The following is a 12,899-nucleotide window of genomic DNA, read 5'->3' as shown; positions in this document are numbered from 1 at the left end:
TAAACAATTTTCTATTTTATATAAGTGTATCATCCTTTTATTCTAACTAGCAGGAAGAACGTACGTTGTACGTGTAATTAACGTTATTTTATTTGATAATCTATTATTTAAGAAAATCTATTAATTCATTACAAAAGCTTGCATGGCACCGATGCATGTAAGACCCTAATATAAGTCCTCAATTCATAAATTCAAAAATTAAATAGAATTCTTTAGAATTCTAAGTATTAGATCCGATACGTGTAAAATTAAAACAGAAGAAATCTACTCTTATCAAATTTGAATTATTTAAAATGCCGATGTTTTAGTTTGGATTATTATAAAGTTTTGACTCAAGTAAAAATTTATACATATAATTCTGACGGACTTAACCCATCTAAATATGATATTGTGTTTCATCTTTTAAACAATTTTAGCTAATATACATACCATGCAAAATATGTGGGCTCGTTTGCTACGTAGTATGAGATAATGCGTGATGTTTTTGACTGGGATATCTATTAATTTATTAGATATCAATATCATGTTTGGTAAGAAATATAAAAAAGCTGTTATAATAATCACTCTCAGATGTGATACAGAATTCAAAAGATATAAATAGTAGATAACGACCACTGATTTAGAAAGAGCTTTGATTTTTGAAGCAACTAATATGTTAGGGTGCTATAGGTGTTTATCACACAATTATCATGCATAGCAAACGGGCCCTTAAGATGAATAAACCATTACCACTTTTATGCCTTGCACCACGGGTTGCAACGATTGGTGTGACCTTCTCTTTTGATGATGCATAATTTCTTTTGTAATCAATGGCTACATCAATTGTCTTCTACAGCATGAACTGAGAGCGGTTGTGAGATTTCATGTTATATTCACAGAAGCATAAGTTAGAAATAAAAATAAAATTATAATTATTCATTCAAAACACAATATGTTACATTTAAATACGTAAGAAATCGTTATGTATATACTTGAGACAAAGACAAAGACGAAGACTTAAAGGCAAAGACGCAGACAAAGACAAATGGAATATATATATAATATAATATGGGTTGGACTTGGGCTGTTTTTTGGGTTGGATTTTGAACATGTTGTATATGGGTTGGATTTTATTTGTTGATAATTTGGGTTGCCAATTTAACTTTTCATTACATATTGTATTTTGAATGGATAATTATAAATTATTTTTTCTATTTTTTAATTTATGCTTCTGTTAAATGTCATTGACAAGATATAGCATGCCGAGTTTTAATACATCATTTAGATAATACTACTAGTATAAAATATATTTTTTTTAAAATATAAACTATTTTTGTTTCTGACACTTAATAATTTAAGACTCATAGTTGTGAATTCTTTTATAACCGTAATAAAAGTTATGTATAATAGATATAAATAACGATATTTTTTTTTGTTATGTATGTGCGCATCATACTGTTATGTATATAAGGATTTTCCCCCCATATGTAGAGCACACTAATACATAATATCACTATATATATTGCAGAGGTATACAGATAACATTAAAAAAAAAAAAAAAAAAAAAAAAACGTAACTTGTGACTACCTATGAATATTTAAAATACAAAAAAATCTTATAGAATCTGAATATAATACACCCTCTTAGTCTTAATGTTTTTCTTAGGTGACTAAATGCCATGAATGATAGTAGAGCTTCATGTTTCAGACATCAATATATAATACGATTAAGGAATCCTGCTCTCTCCTTAATCCGGGGTCCTACGTGGCCTATCTAAGAATTCAGGATTTAAAATCCCTGCAATTCTAGAGCCTCTACCTCAATTCTCTATCGCTGACGTGGCAATATAATTCCACATAAGTTATGTTATTTATATTATTTAATTAAGTTGTTTTATTTATTATATCATCACAATTAAACATTCTATGAATTCGACCTTCTCCTCTCCTCCATCAAATTTCCACCGCCGCCACCTGCCACAATTCCCTGCAACTCTCACCACCAAGCCGCCTTCGTCGCGCCGGCCACCACCGAGATATGTCACCTCTCTTTTCCTTCACCATGATTCCCCCGCCAGCCCTCCGATCTGCCGACTCCCCAAAATTGATTTGGGGAAAATCAGAAATCGCCGGCCGCCGCCACCTGCCACCTCCATCTAATTCCCTCCATTTCGCTTCTCCACACAGGACTTTTCCCCCACCCCCGCCGCGATTCTATGATATTTGGCGTCTCCAGACCAGACTCCCCTTCCTCCCGCTGTATTTCGCCGCAGTCCGGCCTCAAGTCAGCACTGCCGTCCCTCTAACCTTCCTTGGGAGTTGTGGCGAATTCAATCTGCCCCTTCCACCTTCTCCGATACCACCTCCATTTCCATCCCCCGGCGATCTGCCCTCCCGGCTTCCCCCCCTACCTACAGATTCCGGCGGTCGCGAAGCGCTGAAGACCACGGCCGGCTATGGTAAGTTTTTTATTTTTGCTTATTTAACAAAAATAAGCAAATCATATCATGCTAATTAATTTTCGGTTGCTGCAAACTATTTAAATATAGAATGATTGTAAAGTTTAGAAAGAAATTTTTTTGGAAAGAATTTTATCAAAGGAAACTTAAACCCTAGATTTTTATCTATAAATTCATTTGATAGAATTATTAACGCCACATCCTGTTATCCAATTCATAGCTGCGGTACTCTTCTTCTGCGATTCACCTTTTATTTATATTGTCCAGTTTTTAGGTTTAGATTTTGTTAATTAACTCTATGTGTTTGCTTTAATTCGCAGTCGTTCAACCGTGCCTTCCCTTCCTGAAAACTCGCCACTGTCCCTGTGCCGTCGTCGGAGACTCCTCTGCCTCGACGAACAAGGCAGCCACCCCGGGCTCTCACAAGTGAAAGGAGAGTCTCACACAAACAGGTAAACTCTCCAAGTAGCAGATCCCTTATGAGCCGAATTCCATCAGCATTTTTATTTAATTATTATTCTAATTTATTTTCAACCCCGAATTCTGATATTTGCCATAAAATTCTTATTGTGTTCGAGATTGTAGTTGTGTTGCATGGATGATTCTTTTGGGCTATCTGATATTATTTTTCTTTGCTTATAGTTGGTACTAAAAAATGATGCTATTTTGATGCCAAAAAATATCTTCCTGGATTGATGTCATTTTATTCAACGGTTTGCTTCAAAAGGATGACTATATTATGATTTTTGTTAATGGAAATCGAATCACCAAAGTAGGTTGTATCATTCTGCAAACCAACATATTATATCATCTGCTCTGCCATTTGCTGTCCGTCAGTTGTGCGCCAGGTAGGATTCTAATTTTTATAACAAAGGAAACTTAAACCCTAGGTTTTTATCTATAAATTCATTACCTTGAATTATTAACACCACAATCGTGTTTTTACAATTCGTCGTGGCGGTAAGCTTCTTCTTCTTCTTCTATTGCTGTTTGTCTGCGATTCACCTTTTCATTTATATTTTTTCAGATTTTTTGTTTGGATTTTGTTAATTAACTCTATGTGATTGCTTTAATTCACAGTCGTTCAACCTTGCCTCCCCGACTCGCCACTGTCCCTGTGCCGTCGTCGGAGACTCCGCTGTCTCGACGAACAAGGTAGCCACCCCGGGCTCTCACAAGTGAAAGGAGAGTCTCACACAAACAGGTAAACTCTCCAAGTAGCGGATCCCTTATGAGCCGAATTCTATCAGCATTTTTATTTAATAATTATGTAGAGAGAGAAAGAGAGAGAGACTAATCGTCAAGGAGGTTGGTGTCTTTGGGTTATGCAGTGGGATTTTCAATGGTATGCAGTGCATTAGTGTTGAATAAGAGATGGAGAGATGCCTATTTTGTTATTATTCAGGAGAAACTTTGTTATGTAGTATTAAAGCTTCTGGTGGTTCCAAAGTCTTGAGTTTAGGTTATTCTTTGTTCTTTCATTTATTTCAGTTTCTGATAGTGGAAGCTAGGCAAGTATTCTGATACAGATTGATAAAAGACCAGTTGCTTTAATGCCCATGTTTCTTGGTGATTTTGTTGTCCTTTCTCCTGATTTTTTGTTATCTATTTCTTTAAATGGTTTTTCTGCTTGATTGGCACACACATACTTGGCTTTGGTGATCATGGGTCCGTTCTAATATGCTGCTGGTATGATGAGCACGACTGTAATCATACTAAAGCATTTTATTTAATTTCAATTTGATCACTGTATCATTCTTGCAAATTACTTTGTTCATGGCATGAATGTATGTCATTACCCTTGAGGACTAGATGTTTTCTCTTTTTACTTCCAAATGAAGATGATTGTGAATTGAGTTGTTGTGCGGATGCCATATGGTCTTTTATTAAGCTTTTAAGCTCTATGAAGCTACTAATATGTTGTTATGTTATTAATTTTATGCTAATATCGTAATAGTTGAGATGTTGTTGTCTTGCTGTTCAGGTGTAGTTAGCTGCACTTCGACATGATATAGGTAATGATGTTTTTTCCCTTTCATAATAGTAGAGAAATGTAAAAGGATTTGATGATACTTCTTTTTCTTTTAAGTTTTTGGAGATTTTTTTTTTTTGCTTTATTATTTTGAGGATAGAAGCCTGTTGTTCAATTTCTTTCAAGGACCTTAGTAAAGTTAAGTACATGCCATATGTTATGGATAGTGATGAAGCTCGTGACAGTCAGAATATTCTTGAGCTAATGCGGTGGCTGGCGGCTATGGGTTTGAGAAATGTGCCGATCTTCTATGCATTTTCTACCTTTGGTTTATTAAATAAAGTTTCTATTATTTATATTGGTTAAAGTTCGTAAACTTTCTAATATAGAATAACAATGTTGGTTTATATTGTTGATGTGCCGATCTTCTAAATTAATTTGGATTTATTGCACGTGTTGTTACAGTTTCATTATATTGAAAAACTTTAATGATGGGGATGTGGTCACTCTTCAACGAGCTTCACCCTTTGTCAATGACACCTACAGTTAAAGCGAGACTTATAAGATCTTATGGCATGCCTTCAACCAAAAATGACGAGTTAAATAGTTTTGAATGCATATTCCATGATATAGAGGTATAATTTATATATCAAGCTTTATGATTAAATGAATATGTAAATGCATATTGATATAGATATAATGATTAAAATGTTCAAACTGCAGGGAACTAGGTATCATTTCACGGCATCAAAATTTATAATATCTAAGTTCATCTCTAAATTTGAAGAAGGAGGGCTTTATGCTATACGGAACTTCGGTGTTACACATAATCAATCAAAGTTTAGAGTTACGTCACATAAGTACAAAGCAACTTTTTATGGAAACACACAAGTTAGAGTTGAAACTAATACAATGTTTCCTAATATCATTTATGCATTCACGACCTTTTTATATACGCTACAAACTCTTAGTTATGACGTATGTGGCTCGTGCAGATATTATAGGCAAAGTCGCCTCGAAGCCTAATCCAACAAAACAGATAACTCGAGATGGTAAAGAAAAAAAAACATTGGATCTTACTCTTATTGATATCGAGTGAGTATTTATGTATATATATTTTGGTCATTCTTTCTTTATTATTAAAACTTAACTTTTGTTGTTCTTGCAATATTGTATAATATTTATTAAAGGGGAAAGACAATATCTTGCACACTGTGGGATAATTATGTTGATATATTCATGAATCAATATGAAGAACGCCAAATGGATGTCAACGTTATTGTATTACAATTTTGCAGCCTAAGTATGTTTCGAGGTAAGTACAATCTTCAATCTTAACTGAATTTATAACTTTAAGCAATAACTTCACAATATTTAAAATTTTGTTAATTTTAAAATTTATAGGTACTGTAAAAGTGCAAAGTAGATATCAAGTTACTAAAATTTTGTTGAATGAAGATATACCTGACATACATGAATTCAAGCAGAGGTACCTTTCGTTTATCTAACCGATTGATTATATATATATATTCTAATTGCTAACCATGTTTTAATATTTCAAGACTTATTCATTCTGGCTTAAGCACTATGGTTATTTCAAACACTTCACAATCAATAAGCTCAACTGTTATTGATGAGCTTGAAGATGGAGTCACCGTGACAACCATAAAAGAGCTTTGTGAGAATTCAGAGGTTAGAAAATGAGACAACAATTAAAAACATACAAGATCTCTGAATTGAATATTATATTATTGTTAAATACTATGTATTATTTGAATAGGGTGGAAGCTTTTGGATATGTGGTACTGTAGTTAATATTGACAAAGAACGGGGGTGGTTTTATTTATCTTGCAAAAAGTGCTACAGACAAGTGGAGAAAGTAGAAAAACAATTCTACTGCAAGTATTGCAACAGTTTTAACGAGTCAGCAGAAATGAAGTATAAATTGATAATAAATATCGTAGACGACTCTGGCAGTTCGCCTATTATATTATGGGATAAGGAGATTAAGCAAGTGATAGGAAAATCAGCCGCAGAAGTTAACGTTGAAGGAGCAGAGGTACGTTTTTAATTTTTTTTTTCTTTCAAAATTCATTAAAAGTAATATAAAAGTTTACATGTGTTAAGATATATTAATGTATGTATTTTTTTTTTTTTTTTACATTATAGGAGTTTGTTGTTCCAAAAGAGATTCAAGATGTCCTACTTCAAGAGAAATTTATGTTCAAGATTAAGGTTCCTTTTGGAGAAGGTTGGGCATTTAATAGAGCGTATAATGTATTATGTGATAGTATAAATTGATAATAAACGTTGTAGACGACTCTAGCAAGTTTTTAGTATTTTTTGGACGATATTAATTTGTTTTACATGATGTTTTTATATATCATATTAATAATTTTTTAGTGGATAATTTCTATAATTTATAAATATATTATAAAATAATTTCTACGTCTTTTTTTTTATATAAATTATAACAGTAAATGATACCCGTCGAAATTCGACGGGTTACACACTAGTTTACTTTATGTTCTTAATAAGTGTTTCTTGAGGTTTGTGTTGAAAGGTGGTAATTAGGGATGTAATGGAATTGCGTGTAATTGTGTGAGTAGGATCCTATTAAATTTCACATTAGAGTTTTCGAGTTCGATACATTAAAATAAAAGGTAGTCCAATTGGCATAGTTAAACCAAAAGTCCAATTTAGAGGCCCAATGAATGAATAATCAAAGCCCAACGCTCAATACTCCCTCAAAATCGGTCTCTCTCTAATCTCTCCCTAAATCACGCTCAGCCGCCATTTCTCTCTCTCGATCCGCCTCTCCTCTCCGGTGAGTCGCCGTCGTCCGACTCAGTGCCGGCGGCATTCCTTCCCAATTTCCCCATCGTGAGTACTAAGCTGAGCCCTAGTAAGTTACCGCCGCTGCTGCAATTGGGAGACCGTGTTATGAAGAAGGAACAACATACGTTAGAGATATAGGAGAGAAGGAAGTCGCACTTTCAAAAGGAAGAAACGTTGTTTTAGTTAAGAGAGTTCTATATAATTGAGAGAGAGAAAGGAAATAGCATCGAAAATATTTTACTCTGTAATCTGACAGTTATTCTCTTACATTCTATCAATTTCAATTTCATCTTCTTCATTTCTCACCCACACTTCACACGTGCACCGCCATTGTCGTCTCTGTAAATCTCCTGCAGGTTCCATTGTTTGTGTCAAGTTTGAGCAGAGAATGGGAGTGCGAGTAGGATCCGGCGAACGGCCGCCGCTGTTTCTGTAAATCGATGTTTGATTTTCTGCAACTCTGCATGTGCTTGTTTCATGTTGATTCTATCCCCGGGAGAGTCGGCAGAGCATTTCAAAGCCAATTCGAGTATGGATGATACACACTTCATATTCTTGTCAATCATTTCTTCCTCCAAATTCATGACTAAGTTGGCATCTATCACTTCATCTGAAAGTGAGATTTCTACCCATCTCTTTAAGCTCATATCTCCGCAAAACATATCATCACTAGGCCTTTTTCTCGTAAAAGTTTCAATCAACATCACCCCGTAGCTATACACATCACACCTTGTTGAAACTAGCCCTTCCAAGCCATACTCTGGAACAACAAAAATCATCATTTATGCAGTAAGGAAGACACAATAATTAATTGATTGAAAGTGAAGTGCAATCAATATATTTAGAGAAACTTCACCTGGAGCGATGTAACCCAATGTTGCTAGCGTGTTGGTTAACACAAAGCTATGTCCACCGCATAACAACTTTGCTATCCCAAAGTCGCTTACATGGGCAACCATGTCTTCATCTAACAGCACATTACTAGGCTTCAAGTCGCTGTGGATAATGGGCATTGAATAACCGTGGTGAAGATACTCCAAAGCAGATGCAACGTCAATCATTATATTCAATCTTTCCATCATATTCAAGCAATAGTTGTGGGAATATAACCATTTTTCAAGGTTTCCCTTTGGCATATATTCAAGTACTAATGCCTTGAACTCTTCATTGGAGCAACTGCTTATGACGTTTGTCAGATTCCTGTGTCGAATGCTACGTAGTATCTCACATTCGACATCAAATATTCTTGAAATACCTTCTAGCTGCATATTAAACACCTTGACAACGATATCCTTCCCATTGTTAAGAATTCCTTTATAAACAGAGCAAGAACTCCCAGTGCCAAGTAAATTGCTTTCATCGAATCTTTCCGTTGCTTGCAGCAGTTCATAATAAGAGATTCTTTCCGGCACAATGAATATCAACTCATCACCTTCTCTGCTAGTCGTCTTATCTTTCCTTTTGTTTTTGACAATTATAAAGGCCAAAGAAACAACTGAGATGAAAGCCACAACCCCGAAAACAATAAATGAAGCTCGTTCCACCTTCTTTCTCTTTGATCTGTGATTAGTAATTGAAGAGCAAATTTGGACATGGAACTTGGGGATTCCACACAGTGCCTCATTACCCTTAAAACAATACGTAGTGAAGTTTCTAAAAGAACCTTCATTAGGAATTTCTCCACTTAGACTATTGAAAGAGACATTAAAGGAGTCGAGGTGTTGAAGTTCTTCTAAAGACTTTGGAATTGAACCAGAGAGGTTGTTGTATGACAAATCGAGATTTGCCAAATTGATCATGCTTCCCATTGACACAGGAATAGAACCTTCTAGTCTATTATTTGCCAAAGACAGATTAATCAAATTCTGCAACTTCCCAATAGTGCTAGGAATAGACTTTGACAACTGATTCATCGATAGGTTTATATGTATTGCTGCTCCTAAGTTACTTATCTCTTGTGGTAAGAACCCATTTAATGAATTTGAGGACAAGTCTAGAGAGTTCAAATCTTTTAGGCCCCATAAGCTTGAAGGTATGCTTGAATTCAACATGTTGGAGCCTAGATGAAGAATTCTTATAGAAGAGACATTTTCCAGACATTTAGGAATTGGGCCTGAAAATTGATTGTGGCTCATAACTAAAGTGTCGAGGCGGAATAGATCACATATAGCATGTGGTATTGAGCCTCCCAACATGTTGTGAGATAGATCTAATCCTTGAAGTTGATGCAAATGGCTTATAGTTGGTGGAATATTACCAGATAACTCATTTGCTGACAACTCCAATATCATCAAATTGCTTAAATTGCCTATTTCAACAGGAATGCTGCCACTGAATTTGCAGTTGGTGGCAGTGAATCTTTCGAGTGAGGAAGATAAGTTCCCGACAGAAGCTGGAATGACGCCGCTTAGAGGATTAACATCAATTGACAATTCAGTTAGAGACCTGCAATTTGTCAATGAAGTAATGAAGGAAGAAGATGGTGCCTGGGTAAGATTGTTGGTGGACAGTTCAAGTCTTTGGAGATGCCTTAGGTTGCCGAGATGAGTAGGTATATAACCACTGAATTTGTTTATAGCAAGTGAGAGAATTGTGAGTTGAGAACAGTTAGAGATGGAGTTGGGTATTGCTCCGGTGATAGAATTTATGGCAAGATAAAGTTCTTCGAGAAAGGGAGAGGCATGGCATAAATGGGTTGGAAGAACCCCTGACAGGGCATTGTTGTTAATTGCAAGAATCCGAAGAGTTGAAATGTTAAAGAGCTCATGTGGAATCGAACCACTCAAGCTGTTCAATTGTAGGTATAATGTCTCCAAATGGTAAAGTTGGCCAAATTCAGTGGGAATAAGCCCTGCAAAAGATGAGATTTCAAAACTGTAGCTAAAAACACATGATTGTAGCTAAACAGACCAATTTACATGAAAATTACTCGGTTGTACCTGTGAAATGGTTTTCATATGGAGCTCTAACTCTGTTAGCATGGTAATATTCACGACATCCCTTGAAAGGTTCCCCGTGAATTTGTTACGCCATAGTATTAAGGTTTGCAGAGAAGTCATATTCATGAAAATGAAATCAATTGAGCCCGCAATCTCATTCTGTTCAGCACCAAAAGTAACAAGACTCTGAAGTTGGCCAATCACATGTGATAGTATTCCTGGCAAAAAAAAGTGTCGTGAAACTAATAAAATCTCATTTACACAAATTTATGTGATAAGAACTTGAACCATACCATTCAAATTGTTACCACCAAGAGATAAATGCTGAAGAGATGTTAAGTAGCCGATTTCAGAAGGTATCTCCCCACTAAAAGAGTTGTAAGAGAGGCCCAACACCTCAAGCCCTGAACATTGGGATACATTTGTGGGAATCGCGCCACTCAGCTGATTGTCAGAAAGATAAATCCCAGCAAGAAATGGAAGATTACGGCACATGTCTGTTGAAAGACTTCCACTCAATTCATTGCCTGTCAAAGCTATAGCTACACGGGTCGAGATGTTGAATATGGCTGATGGTATAGCACCCGACAAATGATTGAATTGAACATTCAGAGTTTGTAGACTTTGAAGTCTTCCCAACTCTTTTGGAATTTCTCTACTTAGAGAATTGAATGATAAGTCAAGAAATTGTAGGTTTGTGAGGTTTGAGAGCGATTTTGGGATGGAACCTATGAAGCTGTTGTTGCGTAAATTCAAGTACTCTAATTTTGGTAACTGACCCAACATCGGAGGGATGTCTCCGGTGAAGTTGTTGAGTCGGAAAGATATGAACTTCAAACGGCGAAGGAGAGACAGCTCTTGAGGCAAATCTCCATGGAAAAGGTTGTTGGTGAGGTCGAGGGAGATGAGGAAGGAGAGGTGTCCGAGCTGCGGTGGAATGGTGGCGGAGAGAGCCATGTTGGAGAGATTCAACGCAGACACTCTTGGGTGGCGCAAGCTGCAAGTGACGCCAATCCAGCTGCAGACGGAGGTGGAGTTGGTCCAATTAGTTGCAAGTAAAAGAGATCTATGTTTGAGTGAAAGAAGGGCAGTTTGATCAGTTGCAAGGCTCTTAGGTTGTTTGGTTTCAGAAGAAAGCATTGGAAAGGTTATGGTAATTAGGAATGCATACTGCAAAATGCAAGAAAGCTTTATCTCCATGGCTGCAAATTGTGATTGTATTATGATAATTAAGTCGCTAATAAGTGCAAGCTATATACAGAAATATTACAAGACTTGAGAGTCTTGATGGGTGTGGGTTTTCCATCCCTACTCTCTCGTGGTCCATACAAATGTCGGCCCGACTGAGAAGAAGACAAAGACGAAGACGAAGACTTGAGGTTGAGACAAAGACGAAGACGAAGGTGAAGAGTTGAGACAAAGAGGGAGACGCAGACGAAGACTTGATCGATATAGAATCAAACTTTGGATGGAGAAAAGTCCCACTTGCAAAAGGATAATTTAAAGTGAGCGGTTGAGAGATGATCAATTGTTAAAAATTGTCTTCTACAGCATGAAGTGAGAGCGGTTGTGAGATTTCATGTTACATTCACAGAAGCATAAGTTAGAAATTGAAAAAATTACAATTATTCATTCAAAACACAATATATTACATCATGTATATATTGTTTGGCTTCCAATATTAAGTGATACTAGATTATTATGTCTATCAATTAAAAGGGGGACAAGAGTATGGCACATAATGAAATCAATGACTTTTTATCATGATTATAGTAAAAGTTGTCATCAAATTCTTGAATAATTTTATTCAACTGCACATGGATTGCAATGGCGAGAATTTCAAATTTACGAATCATAACATTGAATTTGCATGCATTCATAAAGTTTGGTGCTAATTACTTTTTAAAATATGTCAAATCATTAGAATTCACACTTTACATGTATCTTAAATAATTTGTATGCCAACAACATAAATAAAATAAATAATTAGTCGGTGAGTATTGTGTGAAATTAGTTCATACGTCAAGGCCAGTATATTCAATCCCAATACCAAAAAATTATAAAATGCACCATTAATAAATAAATTATTACAGTTGCGATTGGCTGCAAATCAGTTAATAGCAATTGAATTACCAGAGAAATTCCATCTTGTTTTCGACACAGTTGGTAAGATAAGTCATCGCTAGAAATGGATTGCCTCAAATTAAAATCGTGATTTATGTATGTGGAAATCACAACAGGGCAAGGCGATAAGGCCGTGAAGGCGTTGAAGGAAGGTGGGAGTGCTGTCGTCCTACCTGGCCCGGCCGAACCACCCGGGTTTAGATTTGTGGTAATTTCAACAGGAGAGACACTGAAGAAGCAATAATCAATAGAGAGCAAAAACATTTTAAGTATGAACCATCAACTTTAACTTTTCATAAAACCGAGCTTATTAGCTCAAACATACATTTCGTAAATAACGCTTCATCTGATTCGGAGACAATCCAAACAATTTAATAAAGCTTGATCGGGAACCTAAATATCTTCTTCTATAGGACCTAGCTACAAGATAAATTCTAAACATAAGCTCGTAGTCCTAAAATCAGCCTTAGCCTTCATAACTTGTCATCACATTCTAACTGGATTCGCAACACTCGGGTTTTCAAAATAAAATTTAAAATTCATTTTCTTGGCTTAAAGTTCCAACAACGCCCTTGCTCGACGTTTACTT

The 12,899-nt window shown here is 35.8% G+C and overlaps 5 protein-coding genes across 6 annotated transcripts in view; 2 read left to right on the top strand and 3 right to left on the bottom strand.

The window, feature by feature from the left end:
• The window catches only part of LOC131015234 (probable glycosyltransferase At3g07620), a 1,181,237-nt gene that overhangs the window by 478,240 nt on the left and 690,098 nt on the right, over positions 1-12,899 (bottom strand). The gene's annotated exons all lie outside the window — the stretch shown is intronic.
• On the top strand, positions 1,898-3,489 carry LOC131015303 (uncharacterized). Its single transcript, XM_057943657.1, has 2 exons — positions 1,898-2,437; positions 2,758-3,489. The coding sequence occupies exons 1-2, from the start codon at positions 2,017-2,019 to the stop codon at positions 2,865-2,867; spliced, it is 531 nt and encodes a 176-aa protein (XP_057799640.1). The 5' UTR covers positions 1,898-2,016; the 3' UTR covers positions 2,868-3,489.
• On the top strand, positions 4,696-6,830 carry LOC131015282 (uncharacterized). 2 transcript variants are annotated; one of them, XM_057943628.1, is made up of 7 exons: positions 4,696-5,044; positions 5,133-5,504; positions 5,600-5,724; positions 5,814-5,898; positions 5,972-6,101; positions 6,190-6,468; positions 6,579-6,830. In XM_057943628.1, exons 2-7 carry the CDS (start codon positions 5,209-5,211, stop codon positions 6,708-6,710), a joined length of 1,047 nt encoding a protein of 348 aa, XP_057799611.1. In that variant the 5' UTR covers positions 4,696-5,044; positions 5,133-5,208; the 3' UTR covers positions 6,711-6,830. The 2 variants fall into 2 exon arrangements, with proteins under 2 accessions (XP_057799611.1, XP_057799612.1); XM_057943629.1 differs by having other exon boundaries at positions 5,133-5,724.
• LOC131015243 (probable LRR receptor-like serine/threonine-protein kinase At3g47570) lies at positions 6,998-10,141 on the bottom strand. Its single transcript, XM_057943547.1, has 3 exons — positions 8,104-10,141; positions 7,489-8,007; positions 6,998-7,331 (listed from the first exon to the last, which is right to left on the bottom strand). Exons 1-2 carry the CDS (start codon positions 9,536-9,538, stop codon positions 7,619-7,621), a joined length of 1,824 nt encoding a protein of 607 aa, XP_057799530.1. The 5' UTR covers positions 9,539-10,141; the 3' UTR covers positions 6,998-7,331; positions 7,489-7,618.
• Positions 7,682-11,776, bottom strand: LOC131015274 (receptor kinase-like protein Xa21). Its single transcript, XM_057943600.1, has 3 exons — positions 10,480-11,776; positions 10,187-10,404; positions 7,682-10,098 (listed from the first exon to the last, which is right to left on the bottom strand). The coding sequence occupies exons 1-3, from the start codon at positions 11,384-11,386 to the stop codon at positions 10,039-10,041; spliced, it is 1,185 nt and encodes a 394-aa protein (XP_057799583.1). The 5' UTR covers positions 11,387-11,776; the 3' UTR covers positions 7,682-10,038.

This window comes from Salvia miltiorrhiza, chromosome 3, assembly GCF_028751815.1.
Source record: "Salvia miltiorrhiza cultivar Shanhuang (shh) chromosome 3, IMPLAD_Smil_shh, whole genome shotgun sequence".
In the NCBI taxonomy this organism is placed as follows: domain Eukaryota; kingdom Viridiplantae; phylum Streptophyta; class Magnoliopsida; order Lamiales; family Lamiaceae; genus Salvia; species Salvia miltiorrhiza.
The sequence above is the reverse complement of the archived record's forward strand: the minus strand, read 5'-3'. Positions and strand labels throughout refer to the sequence as shown.